At 62.3% G+C, this 14,501-nt stretch overlaps 3 protein-coding genes across 7 annotated transcripts; 1 reads left to right on the top strand and 2 right to left on the bottom strand.

The window, feature by feature from the left end:
* Positions 1 to 596: 596 nt before the first annotated feature.
* Positions 597 to 4,016, bottom strand: LOC141926442 (selenoprotein Pb-like). Of its 2 annotated transcripts, none has more exons than XM_074832171.1 (5): positions 3,885 to 4,016; positions 2,850 to 3,073; positions 2,531 to 2,743; positions 2,256 to 2,391; positions 597 to 1,603 (listed from the first exon to the last, which is right to left on the bottom strand). In XM_074832171.1, exons 2-5 carry the CDS (start codon positions 3,056 to 3,058, stop codon positions 1,358 to 1,360), a joined length of 804 nt encoding a protein of 267 aa, XP_074688272.1. In that variant the 5' UTR covers positions 3,059 to 3,073; positions 3,885 to 4,016; the 3' UTR covers positions 597 to 1,357. The 2 variants fall into 2 exon arrangements, with proteins under 2 accessions (XP_074688272.1, XP_074688273.1); XM_074832172.1 differs by having other exon boundaries at positions 3,880 to 3,929.
* Positions 4,017 to 5,468: 1,452 nt separating this feature from the next.
* HPDL (4-hydroxyphenylpyruvate dioxygenase like) lies at positions 5,469 to 8,367 on the top strand. 2 transcript variants are annotated; one of them, XM_074833221.1, is made up of 2 exons: positions 5,469 to 5,552; positions 6,673 to 8,367. In XM_074833221.1, exon 2 carries the CDS (start codon positions 6,684 to 6,686, stop codon positions 7,866 to 7,868), a length of 1,185 nt encoding a protein of 394 aa, XP_074689322.1. In that variant the 5' UTR covers positions 5,469 to 5,552; positions 6,673 to 6,683; the 3' UTR covers positions 7,869 to 8,367. The 2 variants fall into 2 exon arrangements, with proteins under 2 accessions (XP_074689322.1, XP_074689323.1); XM_074833222.1 differs by having other exon boundaries at positions 5,549 to 5,552; positions 6,780 to 8,367.
* A 574-nt stretch (positions 8,368 to 8,941) lies between these two features.
* Positions 8,942 to 14,244, bottom strand: MUTYH (mutY DNA glycosylase). 3 transcript variants are annotated; one of them, XM_074832168.1, is made up of 15 exons: positions 14,049 to 14,244; positions 13,730 to 13,851; positions 12,975 to 13,014; positions 12,558 to 12,631; positions 12,381 to 12,422; positions 12,232 to 12,303; positions 11,912 to 12,025; positions 11,556 to 11,653; positions 11,123 to 11,267; positions 10,956 to 11,031; positions 10,696 to 10,881; positions 10,345 to 10,490; positions 9,977 to 10,129; positions 9,802 to 9,852; positions 8,942 to 9,553 (listed from the first exon to the last, which is right to left on the bottom strand). In XM_074832168.1, the coding sequence occupies exons 1-15, from the start codon at positions 14,236 to 14,238 to the stop codon at positions 9,449 to 9,451; spliced, it is 1,614 nt and encodes a 537-aa protein (XP_074688269.1). In that variant the 5' UTR covers positions 14,239 to 14,244; the 3' UTR covers positions 8,942 to 9,448. The 3 variants fall into 3 exon arrangements, with proteins under 3 accessions (XP_074688269.1, XP_074688270.1, XP_074688271.1); XM_074832169.1 differs by lacking the exon at positions 14,049 to 14,244 and adding an exon at positions 13,222 to 13,351 and having other exon boundaries at positions 13,730 to 13,900; XM_074832170.1 differs by lacking the exons at positions 13,730 to 13,851; positions 14,049 to 14,244 and adding an exon at positions 13,222 to 13,385.
* Positions 14,245 to 14,501: the final 257 nt, after the last annotated feature.

Genomic DNA, 14,501 nt, shown 5'->3' with positions numbered 1-14,501 from the left:
TGGAGAGTTCAGGGGAGGTGCGGAGTGAGGCTGTGTGGGATGATGAATGGAGCTGGAGTGAAGAGCTATGGGGCTGAGACAGCCATGGGGGTGGCCCAGGGTGCAGGCAGGCGTGACTACCTGCCAGGGATGCAGCACCCAACTGCCTGAGGGCTGGGGAGCCCCATGATATGCTCACAGTGGGGCGCTGGGGACAAGGTGCCCCCGATGACTTTGTACTACACGTGAGAACTTTGGCTCCACAACAGCAGGTCAGGGCAGACACCCCGACATCACAGCTACAAGCCAGAGATCAAGGTGCGGAGCCAAACTTCCACCTGGCAGTGCAGGGTTAATGCCCCCCTGGGGGCACTAAGCCCTGGGTTCATATCCTGACAAGAGGTAACCAGAAGGTATGAAGAGATGGGGTCTCTTTGGTCTTCAGCCCCTTTACCTCCAGGTCTCTGCACAGGGGAATGCAAATGATCGCTGGCTGCTGCTTCATGGGGTCCACATCCAGCCCCAAGTCCCTCCTTGTGCCCAGAGAAAAGCCCAGGGCCAGCCCAGGGCTGAGCGAGCCTCCCACCCTCTCGCTCCCACAGGCCAGGCTGAGCAGCGTCACTTCACAGAGGTTTTATTCATGCTCTGGACATCCGCATCGCCCTCCGATCTCACTTCTTCCCCAGGAGGGACCCCAGGATCCACACCCCCCTCCTCTCTGGGCTGTGGGCCCTGGATACAGCCCCTGGGTCTCCAAGCGGGGACAAGGCCACCATCTTGCGGCCACCCATCACCACTGCACATACCCGTGTGCAAGGCCTAGAGGGTCCCCAGGATGTGACAGCTATGGGGGTACAAGGTTTAGACCACGGGGAGCTGCGACCTCCCACCACTCCTAGTGCCCCTAACGCCTGGGATCACGTCCTGCGGGGCACACGCTGTCCCTCCCCTCACTCCCCAGCCAGGACACCCAGGGGAGCCAGGACACCCAGGGGCGCCAGGACAGGCAGAGCGTGCTGGCAGTGCTGCTCCAGTCCCAGTTCTGGCCCCTCCACCCCAGCCCTCCTGCTCTGTGCAGTGTCAGCCAGCAGTGACCAGGGACCTCCCGGTTTGCACGGCAGGCCTCATTGAGCACGGAAAGGCGGGCAGCGGCAGAGGAAGGCTCAAAACTGAACCCTGGAGCTGAAAATGCAGCACCTCGGGGGGTCTGAGGTGGATTTTCATCCCTGGTCACAGCATGGGAGTACATGGGGGATGCTGGAGGGGGTTGTTGTACCAATGCTGCTGGTGACCAGCAGCCCAAAGCAAGTCCTTCTGTGCCTCTGGGAAGCGAGTTGGCATGGTCTGCACACTACTGGGTTCTGCAAGGCTGCCCAGCCTAGTGCTCACTTCCCTCCTTCTGCTTCTTCCCCTCGTGATGGGGCTGGCCATGGTCTCCATGGTGGTGGTGAGCACGGGTGGCAGGTTCGTGGTCCCCACTCGGGTCTGTGGCTCTCTCGCTGCTGACCTTGTGGTGGTGGTGAGGATGGAGGGGGTTGTGCTGGTGGATGGGGGTCTCTGGCTCCTTCCCCTCCTGTTCAGGAAGCGGGCTTGGGGTTACAGGGACCTCCATGGTACTGTTAACCTGAAGAAAGCAACACAAGGGCTGGTGAAGTATGTGAATGCACACAGAGCTCCTCAGTGAGCCTGTGAGCATGTCTGTGAGCTGGGGTGAAAGCTGATCAGCATCCATCATACAGAAAGCTGTGTGGGTCAGAGCAAAGGCTCTCCAGCCCCAGCCCAGAGCACAGGAGAGGCTGGAGCACACAGAGCACAAGCCTCTGTACCTACATCCCTTGGCTCAAGCTGTCTGTGGTCCAGGGAATTCCTGAGTCAGGAAAAGGACTTTGCATTTAATATTTCTAGATGGATTTTTCTCCTAGGAGGTGACTAATTGCCTGCTGAGCCTGGAGTTTCGTCCTTTTCTTTGCTCCGGGCTTGCCACCTCTGGGTCTGCTGCCTGCCCCTTTCTTTTATCAGAACAGCCAGTGACCCCGGTTAGCTTTTCCAGACCTGGGCTACGACCCCTTTAGTCCATTCCTTCTCAGCCTGAAAGCTCTGACCTATTTAAGTGCCCTTATTCCCTTTCATCACCTTCCCTCTCAGCCATGGCTGAGTGCAGCTGTCAACCCAGAGCCTCTCCCCGATGTGAAGATGATAGGGTTGTTTTTTTTCCTGATGTGCAATGCCAGAGGAGAGAAGGGAGCCCAGCTCCAGTGAGCATCCCTGCTCCTCACCTCCTGGGTGGTGTTGGGGTAGAGGGAGCAGTTGCCACAGAAGTCCTTGCTGTGGGTGAAGCGGATGGCCGACTCCACGTAGGGGAAATGGAGGAAGCTGTAGGGCAGCTGGATGTGGAAAGCCAGGCGGCCACACCTGCGGGGAGAAGTCATGGCCCAGCTCGAGGCGGTGGGTCTGGGGTCCCCCTAGCCCAGTCATGGGGGGAGCTTTTGGAAGCTCACCAAACACTCTGTAATCCCCCAGGAAAGACTCAGCCAAGATGGGGGACACTCACCGGTCATAGACGAGGAAGTCGTCCTTGTCTCCCCCCAGGACCTGCCAGACGTCAGGTTCCTCAGGCTCCGGCTGGAAGACGAGGACGCCCGGTGGGGCTTGGCGCTTCAGCTCCCCGAACATGGCGCGGGAGAGCGGTGCCTTCTCGTTGATGATCATGTAGCGGACATCGACCGTGCCCTGCCGGGCCAGCCTCTCCTGCAGGCCCCCGAGGCTGCGGGGAAGGAGGCGCTGGGACGGGGGGTGCCAGCTTGAGGGGGGGCACCATGCTGCCCCCACGATGGCAGGGCTGGGTTTGGGGTAAGGGGAGCAGAGCTCACTTGTGGGCCTGCTGCAGGCAGAAGTGTCAGCTGGCCTTCAGCAGGGCCACCACCGTCACCTGCCCTGCCGCCCCTGCCATGGGGCTCAAGCCGTTGACACTCCACGCCGGAGCCTCCTGGCAGAGCCGGCTGCTGTTGGTCACCCCCTCCGAGGCCAAGGCCAGCCCCAGCCCCAGCCAGGCGGCCAGGGCCAGCACCAGCAGCCCCATCCTAGACCCCTGGCCCTGGCAGGGAGAAACGGGGCGTTAATTCCCCACCACTGGCCCCTGCTTCCCCTCTGCCCTGGGTCTCAACCCCATGGGATCCTCCCAGCCCCACTGCAACCCCAAACTGCCTCCCCACACACCCCTCTGGGGCAGACAGAGACTGGTGGGCAGTATCATGTTGGTCCCAGCACAGTATTGGGAGCTGGGACACCCATATTGGGGGGTGAGGTGGGCATATTGGGGTGTCCAGCTCCTGACAAGCACTGCACTCTCAACACTGGCTTTCGTGGGCACCCACTGCCACAGCCAGGTGCTCCGGTGTCCCCCTGTGGCAAGGCACCCGCTCCACGTGTGGCAGGGGAAGGTCCTGTTCCCTCTGTGAGCCCTCTCCACCCCCCCAACCCCAAAAGCCAGACCCAGACAGGGCCAGGGTCTGCCTTTGCCCCAGGGGTGGGCAGTGATAACAGCCCCTGTTGTCCTGACCATGGGCAGGGAATCAGTGGGGCAGGGATGATTTCACCTTCAGGTCACCTTGAGAGTCCTTGATGTCCCACAAAGTGCTTGAGGGGTGCATAGAGCCTTTAACCCCCCTGCCCCTAATATCTGCCTGAAGCCCCTTCCTCCCACAGCCCCCTAACCCTGCCCACCCCAAGATACACCCTGTCCCTCCAGGTTGCAGCACATTTAACGGGCAGGGGAAGGACAAGGGGCTGGGAGGGATGATCCAGGGAGGTGGGGAGGGAGAAGGGGGCTGCAGGTTCTGGACAGGATGAATGCACCCCCAATCCCCAGCCCTCTCCCCCGCGAGAACGAGCCCTCAATACCGCACTTCTCCTCACTGCCGTCCTCTGGCCAGAACTTGCTCCCAGCCCCAGCGGCTCTCAGCAATGCCCAACTGGTCCTGGTCTCCCTTTTATCTCCTGTCCACTCTCCCCGCCCAGGAGGGAGGAGAAGAGCCCGGCTGGAGCAGCGGGGACTGCTCCCTGGCCACCACCGCCTGCCTCGGGGGACTGCAACAAGGCAGGCACTGTCCCCCTCGGTGCCATGCGGCTTCAGGGTCCTGCTGCCGCAGCCCAGCCTGAGTCGTGCTGGGGCAAAGCAGTGCCTGGCGCTGGGCTGGCACAGAGGGTGCCAGGCGGTGCCATGGGGAAAAGACAGGCATGGCTGCTTGAAACCACCCCATGGGCACAGGAGGGCCAGGGGCATTGCTGAGGGCACTGTTGGCACCAAAGGGCTGCAGGACGGTGGGGTGACATCAAACAGTGCCATCCGTGCACAAGGTCCCTGGGGGAGCTGCAGCCAAAAAGATGGGTGCTTGCCCCACACCCCTGGGGTGCCAAAGCTCCCTGCCCTGAGCCCCAAAGGCTGTGTCATCCTGCCGTGCAGTGCCACGGCTGCTCTTGAGCCATGCCTGGCCCTACAGCAAGCCCCCAGCATCCAGTCCCATGGCTCCTGCCCAGCCTCACATGGGGACGGGGGTGGGCTGTGGTGGCATGGGGAGCTGGTGCTCCCTTGGGAAATCACAGCACAGGTGGATTTCCCCCCCCCCAACCAAACAAGAGGAGCTTACCACTTTGGCCGCACACAGACATCTCAGTGCAAATATTTGAGCAGTTTATTGTACCCAGAGTCTGTACAAAAACATGATAAGGCAGGGAAGGGCGGCAGACACAGACACTAGAGGGGCAGAGACATGGTCCCAGACACACAAAGAGGGGGGGATTTCTCTGAAAACAGCCATGAGCAGCAGGGACAGAGGGGATTGCTGCTGGGGGGCTGGCAGGGGGGGCTCAGGGATGTCAGCAAGGATGTGGGGCCACGGGTTGGGATTGGGGAGCATGCACAGCTGCACGGGGCCAGCCTGGATCAAACCCACTCTGAGACCAACACCGGACCCCCCGCAGAGCTGTCACCCCCCCGCCCCATCCACACACCGCTCCCCCCAGACCCCCCACCAGGTACCCCAGGCACCGTGAAGCACCCAGCACTGATCAGGGGCACGTATCCCCCACCGCATGCCCTGTCCCGATGGGATTTGGGCGGCAGGGAATGACCCAGCACAGCCACGAGCCATTTCACCGCTGCTCACAGGGGACCCCCAGCCACCCCCCGGCAGCCGGTTGTCTCCTCGCTTTATTCATCCCCGAGGCATGGAGTTATCAGCCTGAGAGCTTTTTGTTCTGCAAACACGGCACCTCCGGGGTCGATACAAACTTTGGGCACCCGCAGCGTCTGGCAGCCACCCGTCCCTGGCTTTAAACGTGCCGGAGCAGCTCCCACGCCGCGTGTGCCGGCCCTGTCCTTGCCCAGGACGGCACCCACGGGTTCCTCCCGCCGGGGAGGTTCCCCATGGCGGAGCAGGTCGCTTCGCAGCCTCCCTGGCATCGCCAACCCTGGTCCTGCCATGGCCCGTTGCCTGCTGGGGAGGAGCGAACTGAAACCGCCTCTGCGGGCCGCCCCTGGCCCGGCATCCCCTTCGCCCGCAGCCTTGACCCCGGTGAGCCGCAGGCCGAGGGCGAGCACGGGCCCTGCAGGCCCCCACGGGCCCGGGGAGGGGGGTGGCGGGGCTGGGGGTGACGGGGCGGCGCGGCTGGAGAGGCGGCGGCGGGAGCAGAGCGGGGCGCAGGGGGGGAAGGAGGGCAGGGAGGGAGGGCGCACACTCCGGGGCAGGGCCCCCCCACCTCCCCGGGCTGGTGCGGAGCAGCTGGAGGCCCATCGGGGCACTGCTGGGCCCCTCTGCTCCCCTGTGGCAGGCGGGGTGCCCAGTCGTGGCGCAATACAGCCCTTTTGGGGGGCAGTTAGAGGGGACTGTGTAAGCAGGTCCCCCCAGTGCACCTCTGTGGGGTCTGGCCAGGGCAGCTGGTGCGTGGCATGGGGTCAGGAAGCCTCAGTGGGATGCAAGGGGGGTTTTTAGACAGATCTTTTTTTCTTCCTCCAGTGTGGAGGGGGGGGGGGGGAGGAAGTGTGTCACTTTTCCCACAGTGTCCCTCCCATTTCACCCTATTTACCCCCAGGTCCCTGCCCTCAGCCTGTTACAGGGAGTGTGGCAGCTTCACGCTGTCCTTGTTGGAGAGGGGAAGGGCACCTCAGCCTGCTGTGACCCCACTGCTCCCCCCCACTGTTTGTGGGACAGCACAGGAGGCTTTTAGCTGTAACCTGTGTGTTGCTCCCTGTTTCCCAGTCCAACCTCCATGTTCCTGGTTGCTGGTACAGGACATTTCACACCCCCACCACCACAACCCTTGTCCACAGAGCCTTGCTTACACATGCACACGCCTCCCTCACCCGCATTCCCCACTAACCTCCCTGCGGCACCCTCGAAGGACACACGGCTCCGGAGGGGACCCGCTGGGCTGCAGCCAAGGCTAAGGGCTTTCCTCCTCTGGCCCCAGGGGTGGGCACAGGGCAGCATAGCAAAGGGGTGCTGGGACAGGTCCCTTGCACAGAACCTATTGTCTTGTGAGACTCACTTATTTAAAATACACAGATTTAAGGGGTGCAAATTTACATGCATGTGCATCTGCGTGTGCGAATGCACTCAGGCTCCATGCAAGGTGGGGGGATGGCTCCTTCCTGCAGCCAGCAAGCCCCCCCTGACCCCGTGCATCCTCCCACAGCCTGCCCAGCCATGGCAGCCTTGCTGAGCCGCCCCTGCTTCATCTCCCTCCACGTGCCCTACAGGCAGGGCTGGGCCCAGGACCTGGCCAACACCTTTCGCTTCCAGCCAGTGGCCATGCGGGAGACGCCACGGGTCCGGCAGCTGGCCTTGCGACGGGGATCCGCTGTCTTCCTCGTCAACGAGCGCCTGGCTCCAGGGCCTGCCAGCACCTCCTCCCACGATTTCCTCTACGACGTGGACCCCCGGCCTGCCTTGGGCACGGCCTCCAATGTCTGCTTCGAGGTGAATGACGTGCCGGGGCTCTGCAAGCAACTGCAGAGCTGGGGATGCTCCCTACCAGTGCCCCCCACCGAGGTGAAGGATGACGGTGGCTCCGTCACCTACGGGGTGGCAAGCTCCATCGTGGGCAACATCAGCCATACCCTTCTGGACCGATCCCGCTACCGGGGACCCTTCCTACCTGGCTTCCAGCCCATCCAAGGAGCCCCCTCAGGCACGGGGGACGGCATCAAGATCACCCATTTTGACCATATCACATACGTCTGCCCGCGGGGCGGTGCCCGGGTGGCTCTGGACTGGTACCAGCGCTGCTTCGGCTTCCAACGCTTCTTGCTGAACCCTCAGGAGAGGCCGGCTGAGGGGTACGTGCTCGGGGGGCAGGGTGTGGGCATGCTCCTCCTTGCGCTGCAGAGCGCCCGGGGTGCTCTGGCACACAGCTGCAAGCTTGTCTTCGCCGAGTCCCTTTCAGAGGATGGTGCCAACCAAGTCGACACCTTCCTAGAGCAGCACGGTGGGGCTGGGATCCAGCACGTCGGCCTCTGCACCACCGATATTGTCACCACGACCAGGGCTTTGCAGCAGCAGGGCGCACGGTTCTTCACACCCCCTGCCACCTATTACAGCCGGGAGGGCAAAGCAGAGGAGATCCGGGGGACCGGGCAGGACCCCCGCATGCTGGCAGAGCTCGGCATCCTGCTGGACACCACAGCACCTGGGGACAAGGGCCGGCCAGGCACTGAAGCCACAGAGAGCCCTTCCCGGGAATATTTGATGCAGATCTTCACCCATCCCATCTTCTCTGAGGAGACCTTCTTCCTGGAGCTCATTGACCGGCGGGGAGCACTGGGCTTCGGGGAAGGCAATATACGGGCACTGTGGAAAGCTGTGCAGGTCTATATGGACCACCAGCAGTAGTGGCAACACTGCAATCCTCCTCCCTCAGCTCTCCGTCCTCTCCAGTCCAACCCTGGGGCAAGATGCTGCTGTAGAGATATCAGCAGGTGTCGGTGGCATGGCCCAGGTGGGCACGGACCAAGGGAGGGCTCCAGGTCAGCCCAGAGCCAACTCAGTATGGGAACAAACTGCTCAGGGCCAAGTCCAGTGGGGCTCTGAGCATCCCCCAGGATGGAGGGTGCTTTTTCCCCCACCCCGGGTTCCCAGTGATTTACTGACCTCACATGAAAAACTTTCTGCCTTAATTTAACTAGACTTGTGCCTGCAGCACAGCCAAGAACACTGCTGGCACAGCAACACTCCTGGACGTACAGGGACGAGGGGCTGCCAGAGGGGACTGGATAGCCCAGGGGCCATGGACACAGCCCCTCGTCAACGGTTACCACCCAGAGCACGGCCAGCCCCTGTGCGGGGCAAGTGGTGGCCTCTTGCTCCTCTCAATTAAAGAATTAACTTGCAAGCATTGCTTTGGTTATTTTCTCTTCCCATTTAAGATATGCTGAGTGCCAGGCAAGGATGAAATGGCCCTTTTTGCCCCTTGAGGCAGGCTGCCCCCAGTCCTTCAGTACCTCATCTGAGGCCACTTGCCCCTTGTGCACGTGCCCAGGACTGGCCCCTGTTCCTGTCAGCCCCCAGGCTTGTGCCTTTGCGAGGGGGCCACTGGACATCACAGTCAGGGAAAGCCACAGCATGAACAGAGTGAGGAACAGCCTGACAGAACAGGTAGAAAGGGGGATAAAACCCTACAAAAAACCCGGGGGATGGTTGATGGACCCCACAGGGGAGCAGGCTGCAGGCAGGAGCTGTGCAGCCCCCAAGGGCTGATGCCTGCCCTCACAGGAGTGGTGGTGCTCTGGGTGCCTTATTTGGGGTCACCAGCAGTTAATGCTCAGCCGAGGGGCTCATGGGTGCAGTAATGAAGAAACCCCTGCTGTCCCCAGCCCAGCTGTAGGGATGCTGCTGGCCATTCTCATTCGACCACAGGCTGCCCAACACCTCCAGCTTAGCACAGCGCAACAGAGGCAGAAAGTCACTTAAAAAACCCCCCACACTTTAGATTTATTATTAGAAAGCCTGTGGCTCAGGTTCAATAAAAACAAGTGTATAAAAAGGGCTATTGGAGGCCAGGAAGGGCACAGCAGATCCACAATCACTGGCTGGCAGATGAGGTGCAGGCAGGCAGCCGGGGCCCGGGCGATGCGGCCGCAGCCTTCCCGCTGCCGGAGAGAAACTCCTGCTGCCATGAGTCTGCGGTGCCGGAGCGGCGGCTGTATGGGGATGAATAACCCCAGGAGGGCTCCAGCCAAGGCAGGGAATGCAAGCCCGGCTCCAGGTCACGTCCAGGACCACAGTGGCCGCGCCAAGGCACAACTCCCACGGGGGAGCCAGGGAAGCCAGTGGTCTTGGCAGGAAGGAGTGGGGAGACCGTTACAGGGCTGTGTACTGGGCTCACACAGCAGTACGGGGGTCACCATACGCACACCATGGGCAGGACTCACCGCAGCACGGCTCTCCGGTGGTCCCATATGTGGAAGGTGCCGTCACGGAGCAGTCGGTGCCCGGAGGAAGGCGCGGAGGGAGAGCTGTGTCCCAGGGCTGGTGCTGCCTGCTCTCTGCGATTTTGCCCCACGCTTCCGCTTGGAGCCCTGCGAGAAACACGCAGCAGGGCTAAGCCAAACCCCAAGGGCCACCCCCCAGCCTCCAGGGATCCCCCTGGTACTGGGAACATCCAGGGGCAATGCCAGTCAGGAAAATCCCCCAGATGCAGCCCTGCCCCCCTGCTCCTCTGCCTGACCCCAAATCCCAGGGGGGCTGCAGCACCACACTCTAGAGTCTGGCCCACAGCAACAGGGAGCAGCTCCTGGGGCCCCACGCACCCCGCAGCGATGCTCACCATGACAGAGCTGCTCTCCTTCCCGCGCTGCTTCTCACGTGCTTTCAGCACCTAAAGGAAGCACAAGAGAGCCCAGAGCTGAACAGCAGCTGGGTCCTGGAGCTGGGACAGCCCGCAGAGGTTGGGGGGATGAACCCAGAGGAAAGGAACGAAAGGCCCAGTTGTCCCCCAGTACCTTCTTCATGGCCGTGGACACAGCCGAGGCATGGAACTCCTCCTCTGTCACCCAGCGGGATGGGGACGAGGCAGGGTCCAGGGTCACATCCCCGTCCAAGGGCAGGGAGTAGACCACATATGTCTGGTGGATGTGAGAGAAGATGTGGACGACCTGTGAGGGGATGAGAAGATGTATGCAAAGGGCAGCTGGCAGGCAGCAGGGGATGCACCGCTCCACAAGTGCACTGAGTCTGCCAGGGCTCTAAGGAATGGGGCAGGGCTTGGGAAGGGTGACAGCAGGGACAGGGGACCCTCTTCCCCCCATGCTACATGCCCTGTGGCTGAGCACAGTGGGCTCACACTGCATCCCTCTGGCTCCAGGCTCACCTCTCCAATGAGCTGCAGGTCTCCGGCTGCCACGGGCCACCCCATCCAGGCCTGGAGGTGATCTGCCAGTGCTTCCTGCTGCTTCTCTTCCTGCAGACCCTGTGCCAGCAGGAGACTTGGGAACTCCCAGAGTCCAGCCAGGAGACCTGGGGAGGGGTCATGACGGGGATGTGAGCCGGCAAGGGGCACATCTGGGGACACTGAGCCTCATCACAGCCCGGAGGAGCTCCTTTCCCCACCACAGCAGCAAGCGCTTCACTGGTGCATCCCTCTCCCAGGCTGCTCTGCCTCTTGTGCAGGTAGGAAGGGGCTGCGCAGTGCCTTCACCCCACTCCCACCCAGCCCCATTACCCGAATTGGGTCTCTGCACGATGAGGTACTCTGGGGCCCCGTGGCAGCCCCTCCGCTCCAGCACACACGTGGCCGTTTTCACCACCCGTGGCTGCTTCTTTGCTGCTTTCCGGGGGAAGTTGGTCACCCCCAGGCTGCTGTCCCATGGCTCCGTGGCTGGGGGGCACAGGGGACAGCCCCCAACACCTGCAAACACCGATATAACAGTTGTCGCAGGGCCCAGACCCACAGCTCCAACAGGGATCTCCCCACGCACTTACCACAGTCCTCAACATCAGGCACTGGGTCAGGTTTTCCAAACAGCTTCTGAGACGCAAAGGCCAGCTCCTTCTCCACCTGCAAGGGGGCACAGGAACGAGGACAGGCTCGTCCACCTTGTCCCCATGCACAGCAACCCCTCGGGACCAGATTTTGGGGTCATACTTACCCTGCGCCGTGCTCGGCAGTGCTGCTTCACGGGGCATTCCCCGCACAGCGGGGCCTTGGGCACACACACAGTTGCCCCCAGCTCCATCAGGGCTTGGTTAAAATCCCCCGGGCGGCTCCTGTCTACCAGGGTATTGGCCATGTCCCTGGGAGGAACAGCAGTGAGTGGCACGGGGCTCTGCAGGGAGAGGGCCCCAGGACCTTTGGCTGCCCCCTGCCTGCGAGGGGGGGGTGCTCCTAGATAGGCAGAGGCAACACGGCTCCTTTCTCCACCACTCCCAGCAGCACCAGCTTCCCAAGAGCTCCCACACCCCACACCTCTCTCCCTTTGCAGACTCAGCTTCCCACAGCTCCTGAGTGATCCAGCCCTCGGCCACCGACAAGCACAGCCACGGTTGCCACAGCCCAGAGCAGGAATGGACCGTTCCCCTTACCAGAGCCGGTCGATGACAGGTGGGCTGCTGGAGTCAGCACCGATGCACCGCAGGCGGCACAGGACCCGGATCACATTCCCATCCACGACACCAGTAGCCTAGGACCAGGAGCTGGGGTTACTGCGCCAGGAGGTGCCTGTGCTCCCGGCAAGGCAGGGAGCTGGGGTGCTCCCAGGACAGAGCAGGGACACACACAAGGCTGACTCGCAAGCCAAGCTGGGTGGTAGGCGAGATGCACCGTAAAGCAGGGGAGAGCCAGAGCCAAGCACAGCCCTGGGCAGCCCCTGGCTTGTGAGATCCAACAGCAGGACCCCACGGGGATTGGGGAGATGTGTCCACTGACGCCCAGCTCTCACCTGCCCGTATGAGATGGATGCGATGGCTCCCGCCGTGTATCGGCCCACTCCCGGCAGCAGCTTCTGCAGGTCCTCGGCCGTTCTGGGCATCCGGCCAGCCATCTCAGACACCACCTGGCAGAGAGGGGACCGAGGTCAGGGGAGCAGCTGGGGCGTGTACATACAACCCATTTTACCCACGGTAAGACGGGATGCCAGTCTCTGTAGCCTTGTGCCAGCAGCTCGCAGCCCCAGCGAGGCAGGGCAGATATGGAGCCAGCACCAACCCACGGGCTGCAGAGGGCTTTGGAAACACCCCCCACACCCCAGCACAAGCGCACCTTCCTTGCTGCCTCCTGCAGACGCTTCCCTCTCGAGTAGTAGCCAAGTCCAGCCCACAGTTCGTTCACCTCCTGCTCCAAGAGATGCAGCAGGGAGTTAGATGAAGACCACAAGGGCAGGGAGAGCACCCGGTCCCAGCAATGCTCACCTCCAGCGACGCCTGCGCCAGAGCATGCAGCGTTGGCCACTTCTGCAGTACAGGGGGAAGAGAACAAGTCAGAGACAAGCAGAGCCGTGCTCTGCAGCTGGGGATCTGCCACAGGCAGTGGAGAAGGTCTCCAAAAGGGGCAGCCTGTGGGCACAGGACTCTGTAAGGAGCGGTCACCTGCATCCAGCGGTTGTAGTAGTCAATGACTGTAGCCACCTGCGTTTGCTGGAGCATGATCTCAGACACCCACACTGCAGGGAGCAGGGCAGGGGTCAGAGCAGAGGCACCGACACCACCCCCACCTCGTGCCGTGGCCATGTTAGCACTGGCTACAAGCACTGCACCAGCGTCCAACCCATGGGACCCCTTCCCACCTCCCACCTGCCCCACAGGGGCTCCCTCAGGCCCAAAGTGGGCTCTCTGACCCACCCAGCACCATGCAAGGGCAGGGGTCAGCAGCTCTCATGGCCACTCCAGGCAACTTGTTCCAAGGATGGCAACTGAAGCTGCGTTTTCTCACAAGGCCATGTTGCACATCCACGTCAGGAGGCAACACACAACAGGGCACCCCAGGGCACAGTCCCTGCTCCTCACCTGCGTATGCCCGTCTGTCGGCATCCAGCTCAGTTGTTGCCTAAAAGAGAAATGGGATGGAGTGTGAGAAACAAGGTGACGCAGGACCCCACCACAGAGGAACCTGCCTATAAAATAAAATTGCTTATGGTGTGTTTTGAACACTGCATGGGAAAAAAAAGTTTCCTCAGAAGTCCTGAGTTTGGGTTAATCAAGTGACAGCCAAAGCACCTTCTCCCTAATGAAACAGCCCACAGCAAGAGTTTACCTTAGAGGTCCAAAATCCCACCAGAGAAGCTGTCCCAGAGCCGAGCCCCTCTCCACGGGAAGCGATTGCAGGCAGATGTAAATCATACAGAAGGGCCGTGCCGTTCCCAGCACCGTCCAGACAGACGTTGCTGTAAAGTTGACACACACCCCCAGCACCCCAATCACCATCTAGAGGTACCACAGAGGCAGGAAAAGAACAGGTTTAAGAGACAACTAGACTAAGTTTACCAGAAAAAAGCGCTCCTGGTTGGAGGCTGTGTTTGATAATTGTGGTTTCACCCTGTGCCCTGCTTTACTCTCCCGAGGTGGACATGGCTACAGACTACTCATCACTGAACTGCCAGGACCAGCTGGGAGTGCGCTCCCATTTCCAACATCATCTTCCACTTCCATGTAACCAGAGATGCATCGCATAGGGAAAGACACCGTGGTCACCTCAGTCCCTTAGGGCAGAGGGTCTGCTTCCCCACTACAGCACCCCTGCCCCCCCCGAGGCCTCCCCTTACCAGTGTCCTCCAGGGAAGGTCCCGCTTGCATCTGTCGTACCAAGCGAGCAGGTTCCCGCGCAGGGCCTCAATCTCAGCCGGGTCGCTGAAGAGATGCGGGGCGGGCGGCGGAGCGGGGGCCCCTGCCAGGAGAGCAGCGCGGGGTCAGGGGGCGGCAGGGATGGGGAAGGGCTGCGGGGCCAGAGCCCGACAAAGCCGCTGCCGGGTGGACGAGCACGGAGCGCTGGGCCTCACGGGGACCGGCAGCTGCTTAGGCTGGCGGCCCCGTGCCCGGGGGAGGACACCCCACGCTCCCCCCAGTCCTCCCGCTACCGGGCACCTCCACGGAGCGACGCGCCCTTTCTGCTCTGCCTCGCAGGCTGCTGCTGCTGCTGCTGCGGCGCCGCCCTCCCGCCGCTCCGCCGGAGACCCTTGGCAGCCGCCGCCCGGAGCTGGCTCATGTCCGGGCCACTCGCCGGCCGGGCCAGGGCTGGGACCGAGGCCGGGGCTCGGGGGCGGCGCGGCGCCATGCGGGACTTTCCCGGGGAAATGTTTCCCTCCCAGCGCCCCGCCCCCGCGCGGGGACAAATCAGACGCCAAGCCCCGCCCACCTTCCGCCCGGGAGCCAATCAGAGCGAGGCGTGGGGGAGCTGGCGCGCGCCCTCCCGTCCTCAAGCCGCCAGGGGAGGGGGCGGGGCCTCCCGGCGCGTCGGAGCCAATCTCTGAGGGAGAAAGTGAGGCTGGCCCCGCCCCTTCTCCCGCCGGTCCCAGCGGCCGCACGCGAAGCATCTCC

The sequence above is a fragment of the Strix aluco genome, chromosome 8 (assembly GCF_031877795.1).
Source record: "Strix aluco isolate bStrAlu1 chromosome 8, bStrAlu1.hap1, whole genome shotgun sequence".
Lineage (NCBI taxonomy): Eukaryota > Metazoa > Chordata > Aves > Strigiformes > Strigidae > Strix > Strix aluco.
This window is presented reverse-complemented; position numbering and strand designations above follow the sequence as displayed.

What these genes read in the sequence shown, in the direction of transcription:
- HPDL (XM_074833221.1), top strand. Translation starts at nt 6,684, where the DNA reads ATGGCAGCCTTGCTGAGCCGCCCCTGCTTCATCTCCCTCCACGTGCCC.
- MUTYH (XM_074832168.1), bottom strand. Translation starts at nt 14,238, where the DNA reads ATGGCGCCGCGCCGCCCCCGAGCCCCGGCCTCGGTCCCAGCCCTGGCC. An exon ending in GCCTGATGTTGAGGACTGTG is followed by an intron (nt 10,882 to 10,955) that starts GTAAGTGCGTGG and finishes CGGTGTTTGCAG; the next exon opens with GTGTTGGGGGCTGTCCCCTG. An exon ending in AGGAGAGCAGCTCTGTCATG is followed by an intron (nt 9,554 to 9,801) that starts GTGAGCATCGCT and finishes TGTTTCTCGCAG; the next exon opens with GGCTCCAAGCGGAAGCGTGG.